Genomic DNA, 21,081 nt, shown 5'->3' on the forward strand with positions numbered 1-21,081 from the left:
ACACTTAAAAAAAAAATAATCTTACAGGTTAGCGTTAGAACCTAGAGGAAAATAACAGATTTGAAGGTAAACAGCATGAATGTCATCTTTTCCACAGAGTAAAGTCTCAGGGATTTACACAATCAATTTACATAATCTCCATGCACAAATCCATGCATTCCTTCTGATGAGAAAGGGAGGAAAACACCAGAGTGCAAACCACTCTCCCCAAGAACAGGGTTCATTACACTGAGATTGAAATTTTCAAAAATGACATGCTGATTGCTGTGGAACTAGGAGGAATAAATCCACAGCCTGCATATACAGTGGGTCATAGCTGATTATCTTCCCCCACCCACCCCACCCCATCTCTCTATAAATTCTGGCTTTCTACTGGGCTAGATCTTGGGATTTCAGAGCAGAGGGAGTTGTTAATTGTGTTCTAAAACAAATGCAAGATACATTCAGCAGAATTTATCAGAGCACAGATAAGAGGACATTGCTCTGGAAATACTGATTTCTACGTATTACGAAGTGTATTTTCCAACTCTGAGAATTTCCAATCCATCTGTAATTGGGATCAATTCAGAATCATCACATTTGTTAGCACAGGATGGGCTTGGCTCTCATTTTTGCTACCCCATGGTTCAGCTGTAGCCCTTGAGAAGAGTCTGAGCCTACACATGCAGATGAATGTCACAATCTTCATTCAGGAAAAAGAACAGAAAAGGAAGAGCATAATATGAAAAGGCAGTATCAGAATACCAAGGAGATGGCAGCCTCTTCAATTTATTTACACCTTTTTTACACTAAGAGTTCTTTTTTTCCTTGTTGCCAACCTCAGCTTATTTGCAGCTCTTCACACAGGCTGCAGGCTACCTCACATGAACACAGCCTGCCCCTGGAATCAGTCCACGGTGCACTGCACACCCTTGTGAACAATATACTATGACTATATTTTGAAAAATGCAACTGTGTATTTTCTTCAAATTTAGGGCCTCAGTAATAAAAACAAACACCCACTGTTTATTCTCATTATATATTCATTAATTGGATTCTCCAGCTGCTGTCAATTAGCATCCTGCCTCTGCATGATAAAAATGAATCTGTTACATGGCTGAGAGGTAAAAATCACATTCAATTTCTCTGTTAAAAAAATCCATACAGCCTATTTTAAACTTGCAAGAGCTCTTAATATTGTTAAGTATAAACACGCTTATATAAACAAAGAGAGAAGAAAGCAATGCTGTCAGAAGAATCACTCCTTTTGTCTGTACGCAGTGGTCCCTGAATTATAGGTTGGGAAGACAGTGCTGTCAGTCACATTAAAATGCCCCTGTGATACCTCAAATCATTGGAAGATATTACTTTTAGGAGGAAAGCACGTGCTGTTAAATTACTGAAATGTTACTACTTTAATCTCCTCTGGGAAGAATCGGGAGCTAAGGCATCAAGTAAGCTGCATGCTAGGACCAAAAAGAGTTCATGGATTAAAGGCTAGACTGCAAAGCCCCTCCCAGACTGGTGAGACTGGTGAGCAAGTTGTTTCAGTGAGACATGAGACACACTGAGATAGGAAAAGACCTATTACAGTCCAAATTCTAAACAGGTTTATAATCTGTGGACCATCTAAAGAAATAGCTCTTTAAGTAACTTACCCATCAATGACTACTAATTTCAAATGACACATTTTGTGTAAACTTTCTAAGACAGAAAACTGCTGCCAGACAATCAAAATTAATATAATCTGCCTTCAAAAACAGGACTCATACTTCCTGACCATCTAAAATGTGTCTGTGAGCTGGAAACCCCCTGCACGAGCAGCGGTGGCCAGGGCAGGTCAGCTGTGGGCAGCCTTGCCCAAGGCTCCCACTGCCCGCAGCTCTGGTGTGGTGCACGTTCCCAGCCTGCCGATCGCGGCTCATCGCACCACAGCTTGGAAGATGGACCAGAGCTCTGCAAGGAGCAACGGATCCTGCGATCGGATGCACTTTGGAGCTTTCCTCTGGCTTAGTGTCCATTTCCAGTGTTCAACTACAGTTTCCTCTATAGATTCAAGTAGGGACAGGGGGCAACGTACAGGTAAAAGAAATGGGTTTTTAGCAATGCAAAATATTTGGTCAAGTGCTCTGAATAAAACAAACAGAACCCCCTGATGCTATCAAGGTGTAAATTTCTTCTTAACTGCCTATTTACTGTCACAGACCTTTAGAGATCTCAAGAAAAGGGGTGCTTTCACACATCACTATTTAATGTTAAGATAAATGTTAATGTTTAATATAAGAGGTTATCTAAACTCGAATATAAATCCACCTTTCCAGAGGTGATCTTTTTGCGCTTTTGATCAGAACAATGCATTTCACTTCTGACTCTTTCTGTTCCAAACTAACGCTGCTCTCCATTTTGTGACTTCCCCACCCTCCCCATGAAAATAGTCTCCTTTGTTAACTGAATGGCAAAGATCTGTGTCTCACAGTGCGTGCATTACAAAGCAAGGAGCTTCTCTTCTCTCTTTTCCAGAAATCTACAGGGATTTTATGAAGAGTTTCAAAAGGTATAGGCGTGAAGCAGGAATCTGACTCCTTACCATCTCGAGACATTCCCAGGGCAAGACATTTCTGCAGTCGGCAGTGTTGGCAACGATTTCTGTTGGTTCTGTCAATTAAACAGTTTCTCTGCCTTGGGCAGGAGTAGGAGGCATTGTTCTGCTGACTCCTCCGAAAGAATCCCTAGGGGCAAGAGAGAAAGAGAGACAGAATATTACCATGTGCATATATGTGCACGCACGGGCACCCCCCCACCCCCCATGTAAACGACTACAATAAACTCTTATTTAGTGCAATGCTATTTATGCTATGGCTTTGCAGATGTGTTGGCCTTGTATAGTGAAATTAAAGAACATTTACTTATAATAAAGAGAGTTGTGCTTTATTCTGTAAAGAATGTAATTCTACTTTGTTAAAACGCAAACAATAATGTTACAGAATGCATTCTTATTGTGCAATAATGACCATGTATCATCTAATGTTTGCTCCTAGTAGAGGAAAAGCTTGTCAGCATTTGTAAACAGATGACTTAAAAGTCCTTGTTCTGACTATTTTCTTCCTTTAATGACACTGGTAATAACCAGCACTGGCTGTGCATAGCATTAGAAGCTGAAGTCTGCTGTTCAATTTAACCTGGGAAATGTTGATCTGATCTGGAGGGACCACACACTTCAGGAGTGAAAAGTATTCAAATTCAAGCATCACAAAAGCACTAGGATTTAATGACTGTATCAAGTAAAGCCAACACACAAAGGAGAAAGCAACACCTTTAGACACTACCATGAGAAAGTAATGACATTTTCCGTTTCAATGGAATATAACATTATCCATTTTATCTATGTAAAATTTTGTAGTTATTCTATCTCCTGGAGCATTTTTCTGGCCAGTTGTGGGCTATTTGGCTAATGATCAGAGGGCTGGAAGGAGAGTATTAACCCATACCTAAGGCCTTACAAGCTCTCAGCTGCTACGAATGACACCAAGAGGTACCGTTACGGCAGAAGTGACATGAAATGGCAGATGTGATAAGAGGAATGAAACCAGGGGGTGAGGATTAGAGAGAGAAAGAGAGAGGGAGAAGGCACTTAATGATATTCTTTTCTTTCCTGTAAAATAAAGGACAGGAGGAACAGCAAGTCCAGAGAGACAGAAACAAAGAAGAGAGGTTCCATGGCCACTTCAGCATCTTTAGACGCGGGCAGCTGCAGGGTTGTGTGGTGGGAGAGCCGAAGGATAGCTTAGCCACCGCAGGAAGACATGAGGAGAAAAAAGGGCAGAAAGCATCATTACTGCAGTTACACTAGTCACCAGAAGTGATGACAAAGTCGTCGTGCCTTTCTGGGCTGCTTTGCAAACAGCTCTGAATGGAGCCAGAGAGCAAGAGCTGACTTCATTTACCAGGCGCACCAGTCTTACCTCTGCACTGGCTTATCTCTGCACTTCCGAGCAATGGAAGTCACGGCAGCCACGTGTTTTGGGGGAACAAGAGTGGGGAAGCAACAAGGTGACAGTGTCGCAGGGCTCAATTCACTTGCTACAGGTAGTGACTGAATTCTCACTCAAGTCCTGGTGAACCCAATGAGGATGGTGTGGAGTGTCAGTAACAACACGCGACAGGCATGGTATCCCACCAAGGACACCGGCAGCACTAGTTCTGGAGGTGGAGCATAAAGAGACTCACTTCGTCTGGCCTGTGCTGGTTTTATCAGTGATTTTAGTATATCTAAAAAAAAAATTAAGTTTTACGACTTGCATTTTTGAGAACATGGATGTTCTCACCAGAAAAAGTCTGGTGAAGACTTATCTGATCCTGACTGACCAAAATTTCCCTGAAACTGGGGACGTAAGTTTAATTTAAGGCTAAATGGACCCTAATCGCAGATATTTCTACTGTGTTTGCTGAACAATCAATTTTGGTTTTGCCATACAAAGGATTTTCTGGTTTAAAGGTTTAGATTTTAGCAATTCCTATGTGCATATGGATTTGAGAGAACAAATTAATTAAATAATGTTAAAAACCCTCACACAGCCATCTAGCATTGACTGTGCCTTATCCTGTAGTGCTGTTTTTCCCATTAGGGTTGATCTCATCTCAGAAGAATTTGTTTGTTCCTTCTTTGCCCCTCTTAAGAAAAAGTCAAGGGTTATATGATAAAATTTATCTACAACAGGTAATTTATTTTTCCAAGGAGACTTTTGTACTTCCTTTCTCCTGCATAAGATCTAAATGTTGTCTTATAAAATACAGACAATATTGTCATTTCATTTTTAGGATACCTTTATATAATATTGGCTGTATTTACTGAGAATAATTCCATTGGTGAAAGGAGGATTCAGTTCATTACTGAGAAGCTACTGACTTAAAAACAGGTTTCCCAGTACTCCCAACACTGACAAGAAGTCTTTCTGCATCTTGAACAAGTCACTTTATCTGTCACTGACAGTCAGTCGGAGAAGAGAAATGGTCACATGAACTACTGTCTAAATCATGACAAAAGAGGGGTAGCCAAATACTTTGCTCTGGAGGTAGGCAGGAGAAACAATAAAAAGCTTCCCAGCAAAAGAAGGATCCACAGACACAGACGGGATGGAAACCCGTCTTCAGGTTTCACCCTTTCAGTGATGACAGTGGCAGAGCCACCATTTTCTTCAATGGCTCCAGCAGGTTATTCAGTGTATGCAGGCATGCACAGAAAACAGCAGGAATATTTATAATGCCCCTTAAGCAGTTATAATATGCATTTGCAGTGGCACAGCTAATGTAGGGACACAGATTTAAAGGATTTCCTGTCCGCTGAAGTTTGCAGCAGTGCCACTGGCAGTACAATCCATGGATGCTGTGTCCCGAACCGCTGTGGCTCTCTGGAGCCTGGCTCAACATGTGTGCATGCTTGTGGAGTGCTTCTCAGCTCTTTCTTCCACACGTGGTCTCCCTCTTAATTAATTCAGATTTCTAATGCATTCAGGCAAAAGGAGCCAGAAATGACCAGTCATTAGTATGCGGGCTGAGCAAATAGTTATTTAATTGCTGGGCAATGAAGAGCAGAGTTGCGCTACCCGAGACAGCACTTACCTTGAAAGAGAGCTCTGACAGACTGAGATGCCTCCCATTGGACTCTGTTGTGCCTTTTTCACAACAGGCTCACAAAACAAGATTAGACTAATTGATCTGATACTGCAAAACTGGCACAAAAACAATAGGGTTAAAACTGTCATAAGTGGAAGAGAAGCTCTTTATCTCAATAAGCAGTCTACACACAGAGCTGAGGGGTATCATCTCCTCTTGAGGCACATACAAGGGCCAGCATTAACCCTAATCACATCTACAGGAGACTCTACCCGCAACTGCTCTGTGGATGCTGGGTACTGAGACAAGACACTGTTTTTCTGCTTAAAGCATTTTTCTCCTGTAGCTTTCGTGGCAATTTTGAAGTATCAGATCAATTAGTCTAATCCTGTTTCATGTGATCATCATAAGAAGATGCTTATTTCTAGTCCAGTGTCACAATAAGACAGTGACACACTGCGGGTTGTTCCGTTTACAGTTGTTAATGTTTCTGAAAGAAATCTGATCTTTGACAATATATTGCTTCCAAAGTGTTGGCATTAAAAGCTTTCTTTTGGGAATGAATGCATGCAAATTTTCAGATTTTTCAGATGTTCTGAAATTTTGTAAAGCATTAAATAAATACAGGCTTGCCATTGCACTCTACAAATATGCATCCACTTTCAAATGTAACAGTTTGTGTGCTTCCACACAGAAGAAATCAGAAATGCTGCCTCTCCATCTTTGCAATTTCACATTTACAGTCAAATCTGAAATACTAACATGTAGTATGAAAATCTGGTTTTCCATGAGTAATTATTTAATTCCTTAGATAACAAAATCACAGAGTACTTTTAAAATTCAAAACTCTTGGCTTGGAGTCCGATTTGTGTTATTTGAACTAGTGCCTGGGATAATATGTTAGTACAACTAAGCAGCATGGAAGAGTTCTTTTCCCTTTTTTTACCCTCCAACTCCCAGCAATTGCTCTGTGCTGGAGCCTATAAGGAAGAAGACAAAGGGTCCTTTTACACTACTCATAATGTAAGGCATTTTTTCTTTTGGAGATTAGAGTTTGGCCTGCAGAGAATGCAAAGGAGATAAAATAGGACCAAACTGACACCTGTAAGCTTTTAAGATGTTGAGCTGAGATATCTCGTCAACTTTTAATGCTACACACATTGTATAGGAAACAAGGTAAGAAATCCATCACTCAGGCTGATATGAGGTAGAGCAGGTGTGACTTACAGTTGCCAGCCTCTGTATCAGCACTTATACTGCATCAGATGCGATTAATTCATGTTTCAAACAAGGAGGTAACTCTAAAAGACTATTTGATGAAAAGGAAAGCAACTAGTAAAATTAGGCATGAAACACATCTATATCAGCAGCAGGCTTTACAGCCTTTGGCACCACTTGCTTGAAAGCGTGTAAGAGTGTATTATTGTACACACATGCCTGAGGCTAATGCAGAAGCTGATGACTATGCTGTATTAAAATCTCATACCTTGCAGCCTTCACATGTGATGACTCCATAGTGTATTCCAGAGGACTTATCACCACAAATTTTGCATGGTATCACTTCAATTTGCGCTGAAAAAGAAAACAAGACAAATATTTTTAGTACATAATTCTATTAAATTTCTTTCTTTCTCAAATGAAGATCTTAAAAACTAGAGCTAGACAGTAGATAACCTGTTCACCCCCCTGACATACATTGCTTTGTATTGCACTGTGTGTTTCTGAACGCTTGATTTGGCAAATCTTAATCGCTTCACATTATGTATTTTCTACCATACCCCACAAAACTCTTCAACAATTTAAGGTATCTCACAATCAGCAAGTTTCTCCTCATACTCTCCTTTTTTGTTGTTACTTGCTAATTTCATCATCTTTATTGCTAATATAATTAGGGGTCCTAAATAATTATCTAGATTGTTCTTGCTTACATGTTTCAAATGTTCACGACTTTTCATTTTGCTGAAGTAGAATTACATGGTATATTTTGATGCATTTTTCAAAGAAGTAAAGGTGATGAAGTTTTTACATCCTTCAGATTATGGCTTCAAGACACACAAAGACACCAATCCCACCGGCAGAGATGGGCTTGCAAATGATTGCTTAACCTCTCCTTCTCTACAAGCTATTTGTTTCAGCACCAGGCCACGGGCAGGCAAGGCCCACAGACTGATTTTAAGTAGCCAGTGGCCGTGTGCAGGGAGAGGCAGGTACTCTCTGAAAATGTTCAAATATGGATATGCTTCAGATCCTTTTATAAACATAATGGTCATTTAATTCAGAGAAGGAAAATATATTTCACTATCTTCCTTTTTTTTTTTTTTTTTTTTTGCTAAAATAGCTGTTTCCTTCCCTCAACTAGTTTGAATTCTGTGTGTGTGTGTTTCCTTTGATGATACTATAAGAGCACATACACTGAAATGCAGGGAAGGATTATGCCTTTATTCTAGTCAGACATGTTGAGAAGAAATGGAAAACCTATTTTCTTTCCCTTTCATTTGCTTTCCTGTGTGGGATGCATGCCTCCCTGCAATTCTCCTGCCACTTGGAAGTAGCATCATTCTTGGTAAAGGATCAGTACTTCTGGTAGATGTCTTTTCTCCATGCCCAGGGCAACAATAGCAGCAGTTCTCTGCAACACAAGTCGAATCCTTGGGTAGCAAAGCTGAGAGCTTGTGTAGTAGGGCCACCCTGAACACAAGGATTGGTAACTTTCAACATTCAACACCAAAATGGATTGGGAGACAGGGAAGCAAGATTATTGCCCAGATGCTCATCCTAAGAAGAGCATCCCATTTCAAACCTGTGGACAACTGAAAAGGTTCTAAATGCTGGAAAAAAAATGTACTTAAAAATGACTGCACAGCCACCACACTTCCCACCAAAAGGTACATTGCAGCCTCTACTCCGCTAGCCCCCTACTTAGGGTAGAGGCTTACCAAGATAAACTCCACAAGGTGAAAGATAGCAGGCCCTCTTCTCTGGAAAGTCAAGTAACTATTCCCTTGGACACTGTATCCCAAAGGGACCAGGGAAGAGGGGTGTTCATGAATGGCTAGAGACTTTAGTTCCCCAGTGGAGACCAGTTTCCTGAGATGCTGTCTCTGATCAAGCACATTTTTAGGCAAGGCTTAGGCAAGCAGACCAGGTTTTAAACTGCTCCTAATCCAGGATAGATAAAATTAATTTTATTGCAGGAAATAGCAATTTGCTGTTAATAAGTTCTGGATGGAGACGACCCAGAACCAAATTTTGCCTGTGTTTGTACTTAAGAAAGTCCATATCTAGAAATAAAATTTCCTATGTCATCCAAAATTTTAGGCTTAGCTTCTGCATCCCATTTTCATGAACTAGGTGGTGCTAGTTTCCTTCCCTTCTTAAGAAACTAAAACACATTAGCCATCCTGGCACAACAGACACATGAAAAAGGCGGCAATTCCTTACAGAGAAGTGTCAACAGTTCCTTGGCAATTTTACCAAGTTGATCCTGCTCAAAAATTCCTATGCTTTATCCCCATTGAGATAATTAAAACATTTAAATATGCACCTCCAGGTACTGCTGTTTGAGAGGCTAGTTTGAGTAATTGCTCACAGGTCTCTGCTTGAGAGTCACGTGGAGGGAGCAAGGCTCAGCTCTGGGACCACACACTGCTTTATGTTGACAAGCCTCAAAGACATATGTCAATCTCAGAGGCAGGAACTATGGTGGGAACGTGAGGAGATCTTCAGGGAAAGACAAGACAAAGGAAGAAAAAACCCCCTCAGAACAATATGAAGGTGCTTTTAATGTGGCTTGCGTATACAGTTTGTAACTGTGATAGGAACAGAGACAGAAGGGTTGATCCCGTGACACTCACTGCATTCAGCACAGCACTCGTTACTGTGAGCAATCAATAATTCCATGCATGACTTGCAATTATAAGCACTACGTTCATGGTAAATATTTGTGGACCAGGTCACTAAATGCTAAGGCTCTAGGTTTCAATTAATATGAAATATATACTTTAGACTTGCAACTCATGAGTTAATTCAAACCCTTATTCAAAACTAACCATTCTATAAATTAGTAAATACAGGATGTCTAGGAAATTGCTCCCATGGCTCCTTAGAGAGCTCATAGAAAAGGCAGCATCTTTAGGACACAGAAGACATTTGAAGAAGTTTGGAAAAGTAGACTCTGCTACTGTCTCCTAGGCATTTCTTTTTGTTCATAAGACAGCAGAACAATTTAAGGATTCGTAACAGAAAACTTGAGTCATTAATTGTACAGGCCAGATGAAAAAGAAGCCACTGTATTCCCAGAAACCTCTTGAATTACTGTAATTAACACCCAGTGTACCAGGTTTCTTTTGCAGATTTAATGATTGTCAGAGGCTACTACACCTTTTTTCACATTGCATCTTTGTTCAGCCGCCTGTAATTTTATGTTGCTTTTCTTCTTCCTTTCTCCTCTTAGGCCAACAAACAGTTTAGGGACCTGTATATCCTACCTTTCTTTATAGCTGCTATAAAATAAGCAGCTCACTTCTGCATTCCTTACAAGTGTAAAATGCATTGATTCAGTACCACTTCCTGAATATTGAGGCAAAAATTGAATGAACTAATAATAGTGGAGTTGCCACAATGATAACTTTCAGCAGCACAGGCACAGAACTTATTACTTATTTTCTACCAATGTAGTAAACAGGAGGAAGGAATAAGAGCAAAACTACTTGTCTCCACTTATAAAGTCCTTCCACTTGCCTTCTTACCCACCAACTTTAATAATGCAAAGAAGAGTAATGGCTCCTGCCTCTTTTCCAGCGATAACACAGGTCTCAACTGTCCATTTGTCCAATTTTTCAACAAGCACATGCAGTTTTCATCCTCTCTTGAGATGTATCACTTGATAAAAGCCTGTAAAACCACCATCACCGTGATGTCTAACAAAACATTTACAATGTTTGGATACACGCTGCATTGTGACTGCTCCTTATCATCAACTATAGCTTCTCTCAACAGTACCACAGGGTCATCCCATCTCTCTGAGGTATTCATCTCTTTTGTTATACTTAAGTTTAAAGTACTTTGGGGCTGGGAACTGCCTCTAGTTTTATATAGCACCCTACAAATTAGAATGCCACAATGGAAATTAATGAATTCTACACGACTAGTAATAATAATAGTCTACAGATACTGCGTTTACCACCTGGAACCTAATTCCTTCTCTCAGGACAAAAGGAAGAAGGGTGGAATTCTATTAAGGAAGTAACTACAAAACCATCTCACACATTTGAAATGATCACTTGGATAAAAACAAATATGTACTTAAAACCATCTTCAAACCAAGCATTAGCTATTTTCTCAAATGCTGCCCCAAGAGAAATAAAAAAGTACACTGAGCTGCTTTTTTCTTTTTTTTTTTTTTTTTTTACCAGCAAAAAATTTACTCACAGGCACAAAATTCATTATCCTAAAAGTAGGGCAATAATCAGGCTTCAAAAATTGTTATACTAGTGAAATTAGGAATAAATCTGGAAGAAGATACACAGTTAATTTGCTGAATTCCTCTTGAAACAAAGATAAGAGTCAAGAAGGCAGCTAATGTGTCCGTTATGTATTTGTGAGGACTGCCACTCACATGCATATGCTGTCTAACAAGAAAAAAGCAAAGCTCCCATTTTATATAATCTCAGTTTAACATCTGAGGAACTTCATTCGGGAGAGACAGGACTATAATCTCCCAGACCTGTAGCTTTGGTTCCAAGGGGAAAAAAGACTCGAGCTTTCAATATTTAGTTCTCGATCAAAAGAGGATAGTAAAGCATGCTGGGCATGAACTTTGAAGAGGAAGTCGTCTCTCTAATTTCTTGATCCAGGAGGGATTGCACTTGGAAACATCAAGGCTAATCAGAGAACCGACAGCAAAAAAAGCAGCTCCTTCACCTTCCAAGAATTCCCATCATCCTTAAACTGGAGTTCTTTGAAAAATGCTAGTAGATTGGCCTAGTTCACTTTCATGTTTGTATCCCTAAGTGATTTCAAATTAAGTATATTCAGCATTTTCATCTAGTTGCCAACTCTGCTTTTTTTATCCTGACCTCTGTGAGTAAGACAGGCGTTTTTCCTTGCACGTTACCATCAACAGAAATTTCCACTATAAGTTAGGCTGCCAGATAGATTTTGGTACCCTCTTTGCCACTGGATTAGATATTCTCTGGTTTCACAGCAAGACTTCAGGTGTTTTGCATTTGTATTTAATAATCTGAAAATATGCAGCTGAGGAAACTAGGTATGTTTTCAGCCTCTGTCGTACCTCATGCAGTGAGAGCTACATAGTTAGCAATATCTCAGCAAGCTAATTAATGCCAGCTAATGTTAATTAATGTGTCTGTAGATGCATTTGCTGTCAGCCATGCCCCAAATGAGCCATTAGAGTAAGCAGATATGATGAAATTCACCTAGGAAAATAACATTTTCATAAAATCTTATCATTTTCACACGGCGATAGAACTCTGACTGTGAGTCTGGACCCTGGACTTTGTTAGAGCTACAAAGACTGTCAGGTCCACTCTGCCCAGGGCCCTTTCTGCATGTGCAGCAAGGCTGATGGTTCCCAAATGTGCCAGTCCTACAGCTCATGTGCAGAGACACAGCAGTTCCCCAGAAGCAGCAGTTCTTGAATATCTGTATGTCTCACTGGGCACACACAGTAGATTTGATCTGTACATGATCTGTAAAAACTTGTCATGAATTTCAAGGTAAGTGGTAGTCCTGGAAGCTGGATATTGAGAAATCTGATAGACCATTGCTCAAAATAGAAGAGTGATAGATTACAGCTAAAAAGATCGTTTTTCCAGAGATCCATGCAATTGTCAGGTCTGATTTCTTTCATGGTCTCACACTCTTAGATAAAGTTTTTTTAGCTTATAAACAATGTCACTTGGAAGGTTTTTTGGTACATATTTTCTTTTTCCCCTTCCTCATTTATGATTTTCCAGTGGGGGGAAAAAAAAAAAAGAAAAGCAGTCATTTGGATATGAACTTTTTTTACAGATCAACGCTGCCCTTCATTGCTGGCTATTCTAGACTATTGGAAAAGAACCTTTTAAAACCTCAAGTTTTTTCAGTGGGGAAAAAAAAAAAAGCCTTTATGTGGTTACCCTGTACATCCTTATTGTGTGCATTTAAAATTTATTTTTTAAAAGAAAAGGTAAAATCAAACAATAGAAGTATGCATGACAATGTCTGCAGACTGATGAAGTTTCAAAATAACATGCCACATTAGCCTTTTTGCAGGTTTTGCATATGAAGGAAATAGGTTTGTATCTGCACTGTAGATACATACTTTGGAAGACTTTTAGTGTCTGTTTCATTGCCATAATAATGTTTACAGACCATTGTCAAATGCTTTGAAATAGACAGATTAAATAATATGAGTTCAAATTATTATGGCTCCTCCAGAGCTAAAGGTAATCTCCAAACTGCTCATATTATTTGGTCTTTTTGTATCTTATTGTTACATACTAATTTTGGTACAAGTCTGGAAAGAATGATCTGCACAGATTACTTGCCTTTACATTCAGCAGAGAAGGTGAAACTATAGGAAAAAAAATAAGTGCAGTAGAGCAACCTCTTCCTATCACAGTAAGAACAGAAATAAGAAAAAATATTTTTGTTCAAATGACCTTTCTTTCCTTTCCTGAGTATAACTAGCATCTAGCAGTGGATCTAGCAGTGTTATTTAATAATTTATGAATACTAAAAAGTTGCTATTCTTGTGATGGTCCAAGTATATAGACAAGATGAGATTTTCAGATAATGTAATATCTTTTATTAGACCAAGGGATACATGCTTTTACAAAGAAATGATTTTGGACCCCTAGCTTTTTATCACACCTTAGACAGGAGCAAAGGACTTCAAGCTTAAAACAGGTTAAGGATAATGGCTCAGACATGAATTTCATTATGCTAATCAATTAGAAAAACTGCAAGATTTGTGAGGTTGGATGATTCTCTGTGGAGCAAAGGTAGTTGTGAGCAAAAGGACCACAGGAGTCTTAAGAGCGGTGACATGATGTCATGTGATAATGGATATATACTTATTTTGGATTATCAATATTTTTTTCTTCTCTGAAGAAGAAGTGATGATGTTAATGAGTTAAAAGCATTTATATATTAACAGAAAATCTGTATTTCCATGGGGTTATAACAAGACAGTGGTGGTGATGTTATTTCCTGGACTCCAAATAAAAGCTGTGCAGCTTTTTGGCTACGAAAGGCAGCCCAACGCTCAAACCAAAAGGTTAGGAAGATGCCAAAGACACAGAAATCGCTACCTAGCAGCTTGTTTCTTTCTTTATTTTGTACAAGATAGAGTGGTTGAAGTGCATAAAAAGTACTGGCGTTGAAGGCTGCCCCGGACTTTTGGGATGGTTCACAGGCAGGGAAGGCAGCAGAAGAGAAGCAGAACTGCCTGTATCCTCTGCAGGGCGGTGACAGCTAACACAGGCAAGTACAGCCTGGTGTCCAGATCCGAAAAGATGAAAATCAACTCCCTTGCCAGAAGCTATGGCTCAAAGCTTGACCCCTGAAAGGCTGTGTGCAAAGATGTCATAGAAGGTCAAAGGATCAGTAAACTTTGACAGTGCACCTGGCACTCTGTAAATCTGTACAGAAGCATTTTCATTGCTTCTTAACATGGACTTCTCTGTATTAACCTATGCACTCTTTCCCCTAGTAACTCATATGCGTGGAAATTATGTGTGACTTCAAAGGATGGTGCCACAGTAAAACAAGTTACCACACAACTAAAACAGGTTGCCAAACCGATGATTTGGGCTCCATAGGTGAGCTCAAATCACAGATATTTAATTAAATTCTCAAAGTCTTATCCCAGGCCCCATGAAGAGCTCAGAAACTTGCCTTATTCACAAGGAAAGATTTAAGTGAATAATAAATGCAGAATTATTACTGTACAGTTTCTACTTCCCTGAAAGACTCAAGCAATGGTTCTGCTGATACTGCACACTTTCCCTAAAGAGATTATTATGGTAATCCCAAATATTATACTACCCAAGCTATCTTATATTTGAGCTCATCAGATCCAATGTTCTGCAAATAATCTCTAGCAGCTTTAGCTAGTGTTTATATAAGCTGGTCAGGATGGCTATTTGAGCAGTGATGACCATGTTTCCTATGTAATTTTCTACACAGTAAATGTGCACTTGTTCAAAAAATAGGAATTTATACAGAAAATGTGTTGCACACACAAAGTTCGTTCTTATGAGAAGTACACTTAGTATTTACTCTGCCAAACTATTTGTCATAATTTGTGGATGTTTCACTTAAATGGTTTACAATATAGCAGGCATTTAGCAGGAAAAATTCTTTTTTCTCCTTACTTTTCTTTACTCAGAAAGCTACTCAGAGTGTGTCCAGTCTTTCTGAATTACTTTTTCCTGATAGCAATCATGGCTACTTCCCCCCCCCCCCCTTCTAGATAAATGAACTAATGAACTTTCTGAATGAATAGTCCAGATAGCATGATAAATATTTACAGTCCATTTTGCCTGTTGAGAGCTGGCTGAAATTGTCATATAGTACTCAGCACCTTAGTGAGGGCTCTTTATGTTAGATATGTGCAGATCACTGCTGTGCAGTTACAAAGCCTGGTAGCACAAAGAGAGAAGTTGCAGGAACAGGCTCTGAAGACCTTCTGTTTTCAAGGCTATGGGATCATATGTGACCTTATCTTTCCTCACACCCAGCCAATGTTGCTGCTTGCTGGAGTGGGGTGGAAATTAACTTAAAACTTCAGCTTGCCAGGGAAGGAAGGTGTAGTGCTTATTCTTAGCCCTGCCTGTGGCAGCACCCTCTTCTCCAGCACTTTGCTACTGGCTTGCAGCTGCAGCACATTCCCAACCTTTGCCTCCCCGCCTTCCTTCCCTCCACTTGTGTTGTTTTGTTCGAACGTTCCCAGTTTCCTATACTTCCAGTAAGACTCAAACACAAAATTTGATGCCATGCAAAATCATCAAGGGAAGTGAGGACCGTTGCACAGTTCAGGTCTCCACACAGAACCAGCTGACACTCAGCAATTTGAGTATTCATGACTCAGTTGCCACCAAACAGAGCCTGAAAACAGCCTCTATATAACCGGAGGCTTCAAGTATAATCCTGTTTAACTCCTCTTCTGTAACTGTTTATTTTCTAAACTGCTTCTCAAGCACTTGCTCTGACGAAAGGAAGAAAGGCTGCACCAACACCTGGGACAGACAGCTATAAGAAAGAGCAACATCATGTGGGATGGGTGTTAGTAGTGCAATATTACAGTGCACTGTTAATGATTAAGGATTTAGGCGGTTTGTTCAGTCTGTGGATACACACAAAGTAGTGTTGCTGAAGCTACAAAGAATGCAGCTTTATAGCTGTAGAAAGTAACAACTGGCTCAGAACCTTCTTCTATTGTCCCACTTCTCAAATATTTTTTTCCTCAGTGTTTATACTTCATGCAAAAGTTGTCTGGAAATTATGAAATACTCAGAGTTTAAAATGCTTTCTTCTTTTGGAAATACATGCAATAACAGAAAAATCAAACCATCTAAATGTTTACTTCTGAAAATTAGTAAGTTATACACTGCTAGAAATAAATACAATTAAAGATATGATAGAAAAATCACTAAATGATACTTAGAATGGAAAAGTACTTTACCTTCATATAAGTAAGTGAGCTCACCATTCAAATAACTGGCTATTTATGTTTTATATTCTTCAATTTCTGTGGAAATCCATACTGATTTTTACTGAGGTCTCAGTATGTTCTACTTTTTATAAACAAAATATTGGAAAAGGAAAGAAGGAAGATTGAGATTTAAAAAAGTCCAAACCTAATATACACACAACAGGAATAACCAGTGCCATTTTTAAGATTTCACAGGAAAAAGCCATGTTTAAAATGTCAGCCTCAGTAGGAACAAAAAAGCACATCAAAGTCCAGAAATCACTACATATGGTAGCATACATGAAAAGTCTAATAATTTTGTATCCTGTGTGCACCTTTAAAAAACAAATTTGATATTCTTTTGTAGCCATTGTTATAGCTACCTTAAACATTGCCTCTCAGGATACTGTACCCAAAGATGGCATTTTACTTTACAAGTTATGAAAATGTGACTTAAAACAACTTAAAGACAATGTTTAAGCATACTCAGTGGTTACTAACGGCTTTTGCAAACTTTGAAAAACATTATTTTCCAACTTTTCTCTCTCTCCTACAAATATTATGTTATAGAGAAGATACAGAAAAAGACCTTTCGCATCTAACAATGGTGTGTAACAAGGATATGTTTCATATGGTAAGTATTCTAATGCAGAAATTACATATAAAGTTAATGTTCCTTTTGCTTTATCACTTAGCCCGACACCTTACTCGTTAGACTAACATAACTGATTGCCTATACCACATCACCGTTGTTAGCAAAACACCCCCCTTTATATTTATTTGAATATGCATGCCTGCAAGATTGTTTAAACATTTAATTATATCAATTGATCATATCCTCAATTTCCCCAAATATTACATCCACAGTAAGAGTTTTTACAGTTGTGTCATTTACTATAGGAAGCAAATGTCACAAGAGTTATATTTCAGGAAATTTAGTCTAGGGACTACATTTCTTTTATCTAATACTGAAAATTAAGCACAAAAGGTAGCCCAGCACTAACCAGTGAAGAAGTATATACACTGAGTCATCTAAACATGTACATTTAATTACATAAAAGCCAAGGGGCTTTCCTGAAGTCCTGCACACAGAATATCAAGCACTACAGAGTGTGGACCATGAACAAAAGTGTGGGAATGGCATAACAGGGGAGTACAAATGGTTATTTTGCACACTGATAAGTAAAATTCTTGTCAACATCCCTGCTTTTTTTCCTCCTGATCCTCAACACTCCTATTTTGTGGAATGTTTCTTATTCCTGTAATGTCTGTAAATCTATTTGTCTATTACAATTAAAAACGCTTAATGATACTGTTTTCTGACTGCCTTACGCAAGATATCTTCAGGAAAATTTTAGCTGATTTGACTGTTACAATCATATACTTTGATGAACAATACTTTGGTGAACCATAGGGCATGATGCAACTTAAAAACCTAAAGCATTTTAGTAAGCTAAATATACTGTATATTGGCAGTTCTGATAAATCACTAATTAATGCAACTTTTAATGTTAAATGTTTTACAGCTTAAAGCTTCTTTCCAAAATAGCTAACTGTAATGCTCAAGGAAAAGTTGAGAGGGAAGAATACATAAGCATAGTTTATGTATTTATTAATGAGCACAATTCAGTAGCAAAAGCCTTCTTAAAAATGGGAGTTGCTTTCCTTTGGTTTTGCCTCTTTCTTTTTTTTTTTTTTTTTTTTCCCTTTTAAGACAGAAAATCATCAGGCTGCTGCCCAAGGGAAAGAAGGGATGGGGAAATATGTTTCTGCTGCTACAGATTTTGTTTCTTAGTTGCACTAAGTAAATTTGGGGTAATTCAAAACACTCAAGTAGAATTATAGCAGTGCAGCAAAAAAGAGGATCTAACGTGCATTATCTGGGACTTTATGTAACTGCCATCACAGTCAATGGAACAATTTCCTATCCACTTTCCTGGATCACTTTCCTTACAATACCTTCCCCAGTACATTAGGCACAATATAGCTCCTACAATACAAAATGATGAGACACAGGCAGCAACAAACAAATAATAAAAGTGATTTCAGTCTGAAAAGACTCTGAAATCCTTCTTATGTTCCCATCTTAGAACTTTTTGAATTTCTTCATGTTTTTGATCATAACTATGGATTTTCACTTTTGCACATTTTTATTTAAAATCTTTTGCCCCATCTTTTGAAAAGCAACCGAATCAGCTGGAGATATTCTTGGATTTGCATCTGTTGCTGTCTGAAAAATGTTATAGTTCCCAACTGCCTACTTACCAATTCAATCTACCATCTTTTAACACAGTGAGAAGAATTAATCTTTAGTAAAACTCTAAGTGCAGTTGTCTCAAGGATAGATTTGGTACAGCATGGTTAATATTTCCCTATTTATTCTTCATTGGAATAACTCATATTGTTAAGGAAGTGAAGAAGAAAAATGTTTCAACTCACCAGTTGCATCAGGTTTTACTCTGGGTTGAATATCACACATTTTGTCGTAAATAAATGACTCCTAGGAGCAGAACGGTATTCTTCCTACTACCCTACTTATTCACAGTTACAACTGTGCTGTTGCAAAAGTGGAGTCTTAACAGACTGCATTAACAAGATTAAATGGAAGAAGTGATAAAGGCATAGACTGTTCCATTTCATTAAGGAAGGGAGGAAGACTGCTGGAGGTACTAAGTAATGAAACATTTTCTTTTGATACTATTTTCATATAGAATGCATTTCTTATTCCAGCCCAATCATTTAAAAATAATACTTCTTTTCTGGAAGTTCTGAAAATAAATCTCAGCTTTCCCTTACCATCAGATGTTTTTGTTTCAGACATATATAAGAAATGGAGGATTAGAATGGCAGATATAAGATGCCCAATTATTACAGATAAAACCCCCATCTCGTGAAATAACACCTATATTCTCCCTAGCTGCATCCAGATCTCTAAAGTTAACTTGCTTACAGTGTTTTTAGACTCCATGTGGCTGACCCGACTGAAGTGTCCCTGTTGGGCACCCACTACACTGAAGGAATATCAACTGAATCCCAGTTGCCCTTAGTTTGTACGGCCAGGGGGAATTAGGGAATTTAGGGGTAAGTTCTCAGTATGAATCTCTGAGTTGCTCTGAGCCTGGAACTATTAGTGGGTTTTTTTCAGGCTTCCACATTGGCTAGAATTGCATCCTGGTTCGCAGGTTACACTTGCAAGGGCGTGCAGTGGCTGTCATGCACCAAACAGGGTACAGAGGAGCACAAAGCACTGCAAGCTTTACACAGGCTTTCTCTCAGAAAACCCACCAGCCAACCAACAACCAAACCACCAAAACAAAGCAGAACAAGACATAAGAAGAGAGCACTTCTACAAGACAGCTAATGCATTAAATACAGTGCCTCCCACTAACTCGCTTTTCCCTTGGGAATCTTTATGGGTTTTCAGTGCTTGGAAAGAATTCCCCTCACCTCCTTGTTACACATTCCCAGGCTTTTTTTGCTGGAAGAGCTCTGCAAGGTTACTTCATTTCCAGGTAACCTTTCCTTGTTAAACCATTTTCTCATGTCCTAACCTTTTGCAAAGAGTACTTGTTGGAAGAAGAGATGATTCAGATTTTAACAGTTCTGTCCTGCTAACTCTGCATATTCATTCCCTTGGAATTTGTGCCAAAGATAAAACAGAGAGGGCTTCATTTTCAAGATTCAATAAGCCTGATACATACATAAGACTGTTAATCCTGCATGCTGTTAAAAAAAAAAAAAAATGTACAAAAGTGCCACCATCTCAGCCACTTTGCTTTGAATGCTCCTTCTGGTTAGATAAATCAGTAGAGGAATTTTCAAAAAAAGAAACCAATGCAAGGGGAAATATTAAGGGAGAGTTCCAAAGTTTATGAAAATAAGGACAATTATTGAAGATTAGGAAAAGTACAGAAAACAAACAAATACATCAGCTGGGAACAGGCAGCCTGAAAAAATATTTTTCCAATAATGAGGAAAAAATTATTTGAAGGATAATAAGAAACAGGATGAGTTAATTACTTATAACAACCCATTTAAATCTGCCTAAACATTACACAGCTATTTTTTTCATGACTGTTCCTAGAACCGGTCACGTAGGTTACATGTGATGCTGTGGGATTATAATCTTCAATAAGGTCCCAAACTCTTGGCCCGCTGTATTTCAGATGAATAAAAATTCCCTGGCTTGCTAAAAGAATAGGAATTCTTGTCTCTCTATTATTTCATAAATGGAAGCCTTTGATGTTATGGGGAATAATTTTTCTTGACTGGATAAATAATTGGTGTATAATTTTCCTCCTGTTGCAACAGCATTTCATTCTGCTGAAGTAGTGATTGCCTAACAAGATTTTTAAGTCTCACTGTTTCATAATATATTACAGTTTCCTATTAGACACACCACTTTCCTCTCAGATAAAAAACATGGATCAAAGAAATGGCCAAAAGAAATGAACAACATTTAAGGGTTCTGTTTCCCTTTTCTCCCTCTCTAATTTGTGTAACTGAAAATCAGTTCTGCATGAGTCAGAAAGAAATCAATAGATTGTTGCCAAATATTACAGACCCTTCTGATGCAGGAATTAGTATCAAACTGGTACTGAGCAATGATTCCAGATGCACTGGCTTTCAAATCGAGAATTGTCACTGGACTAGCAGCCTAATAAATCACCCTGTATGTCCTGTTGGGCATGTTCTGCCTCTGCAGGCATGAGGGCAAGCAGAATATGGATGCAGAAATCTCAGGCAATGTTTGCGTTTTGTAATGAGAACTCAGTTCCAGAAGAAAATGG

The 21,081-nt window shown here is 38.7% G+C and overlaps 1 protein-coding gene across 1 annotated transcript in view; it reads right to left on the bottom strand.

The window, feature by feature from the left end:
- The window catches only part of RORB (RAR related orphan receptor B), a 137,230-nt gene that overhangs the window by 29,269 nt on the left and 86,880 nt on the right, over nucleotides 1-21,081 (bottom strand). The window contains exons 2-3 of the mRNA XM_054809882.1: nucleotides 7,079-7,164; nucleotides 2,567-2,708 (exon numbers count right to left, since the gene is read on the bottom strand). Of these exons, the coding sequence (XP_054665857.1) occupies nucleotides 2,567-2,708; nucleotides 7,079-7,164 (228 nt within the window). The remainder of the gene's footprint in view (nucleotides 1-2,566; nucleotides 2,709-7,078; nucleotides 7,165-21,081) is intronic.

Source organism: Grus americana, chromosome Z (genome assembly GCF_028858705.1).
Source record: "Grus americana isolate bGruAme1 chromosome Z, bGruAme1.mat, whole genome shotgun sequence".
NCBI classification, from domain to species: domain Eukaryota; kingdom Metazoa; phylum Chordata; class Aves; order Gruiformes; family Gruidae; genus Grus; species Grus americana.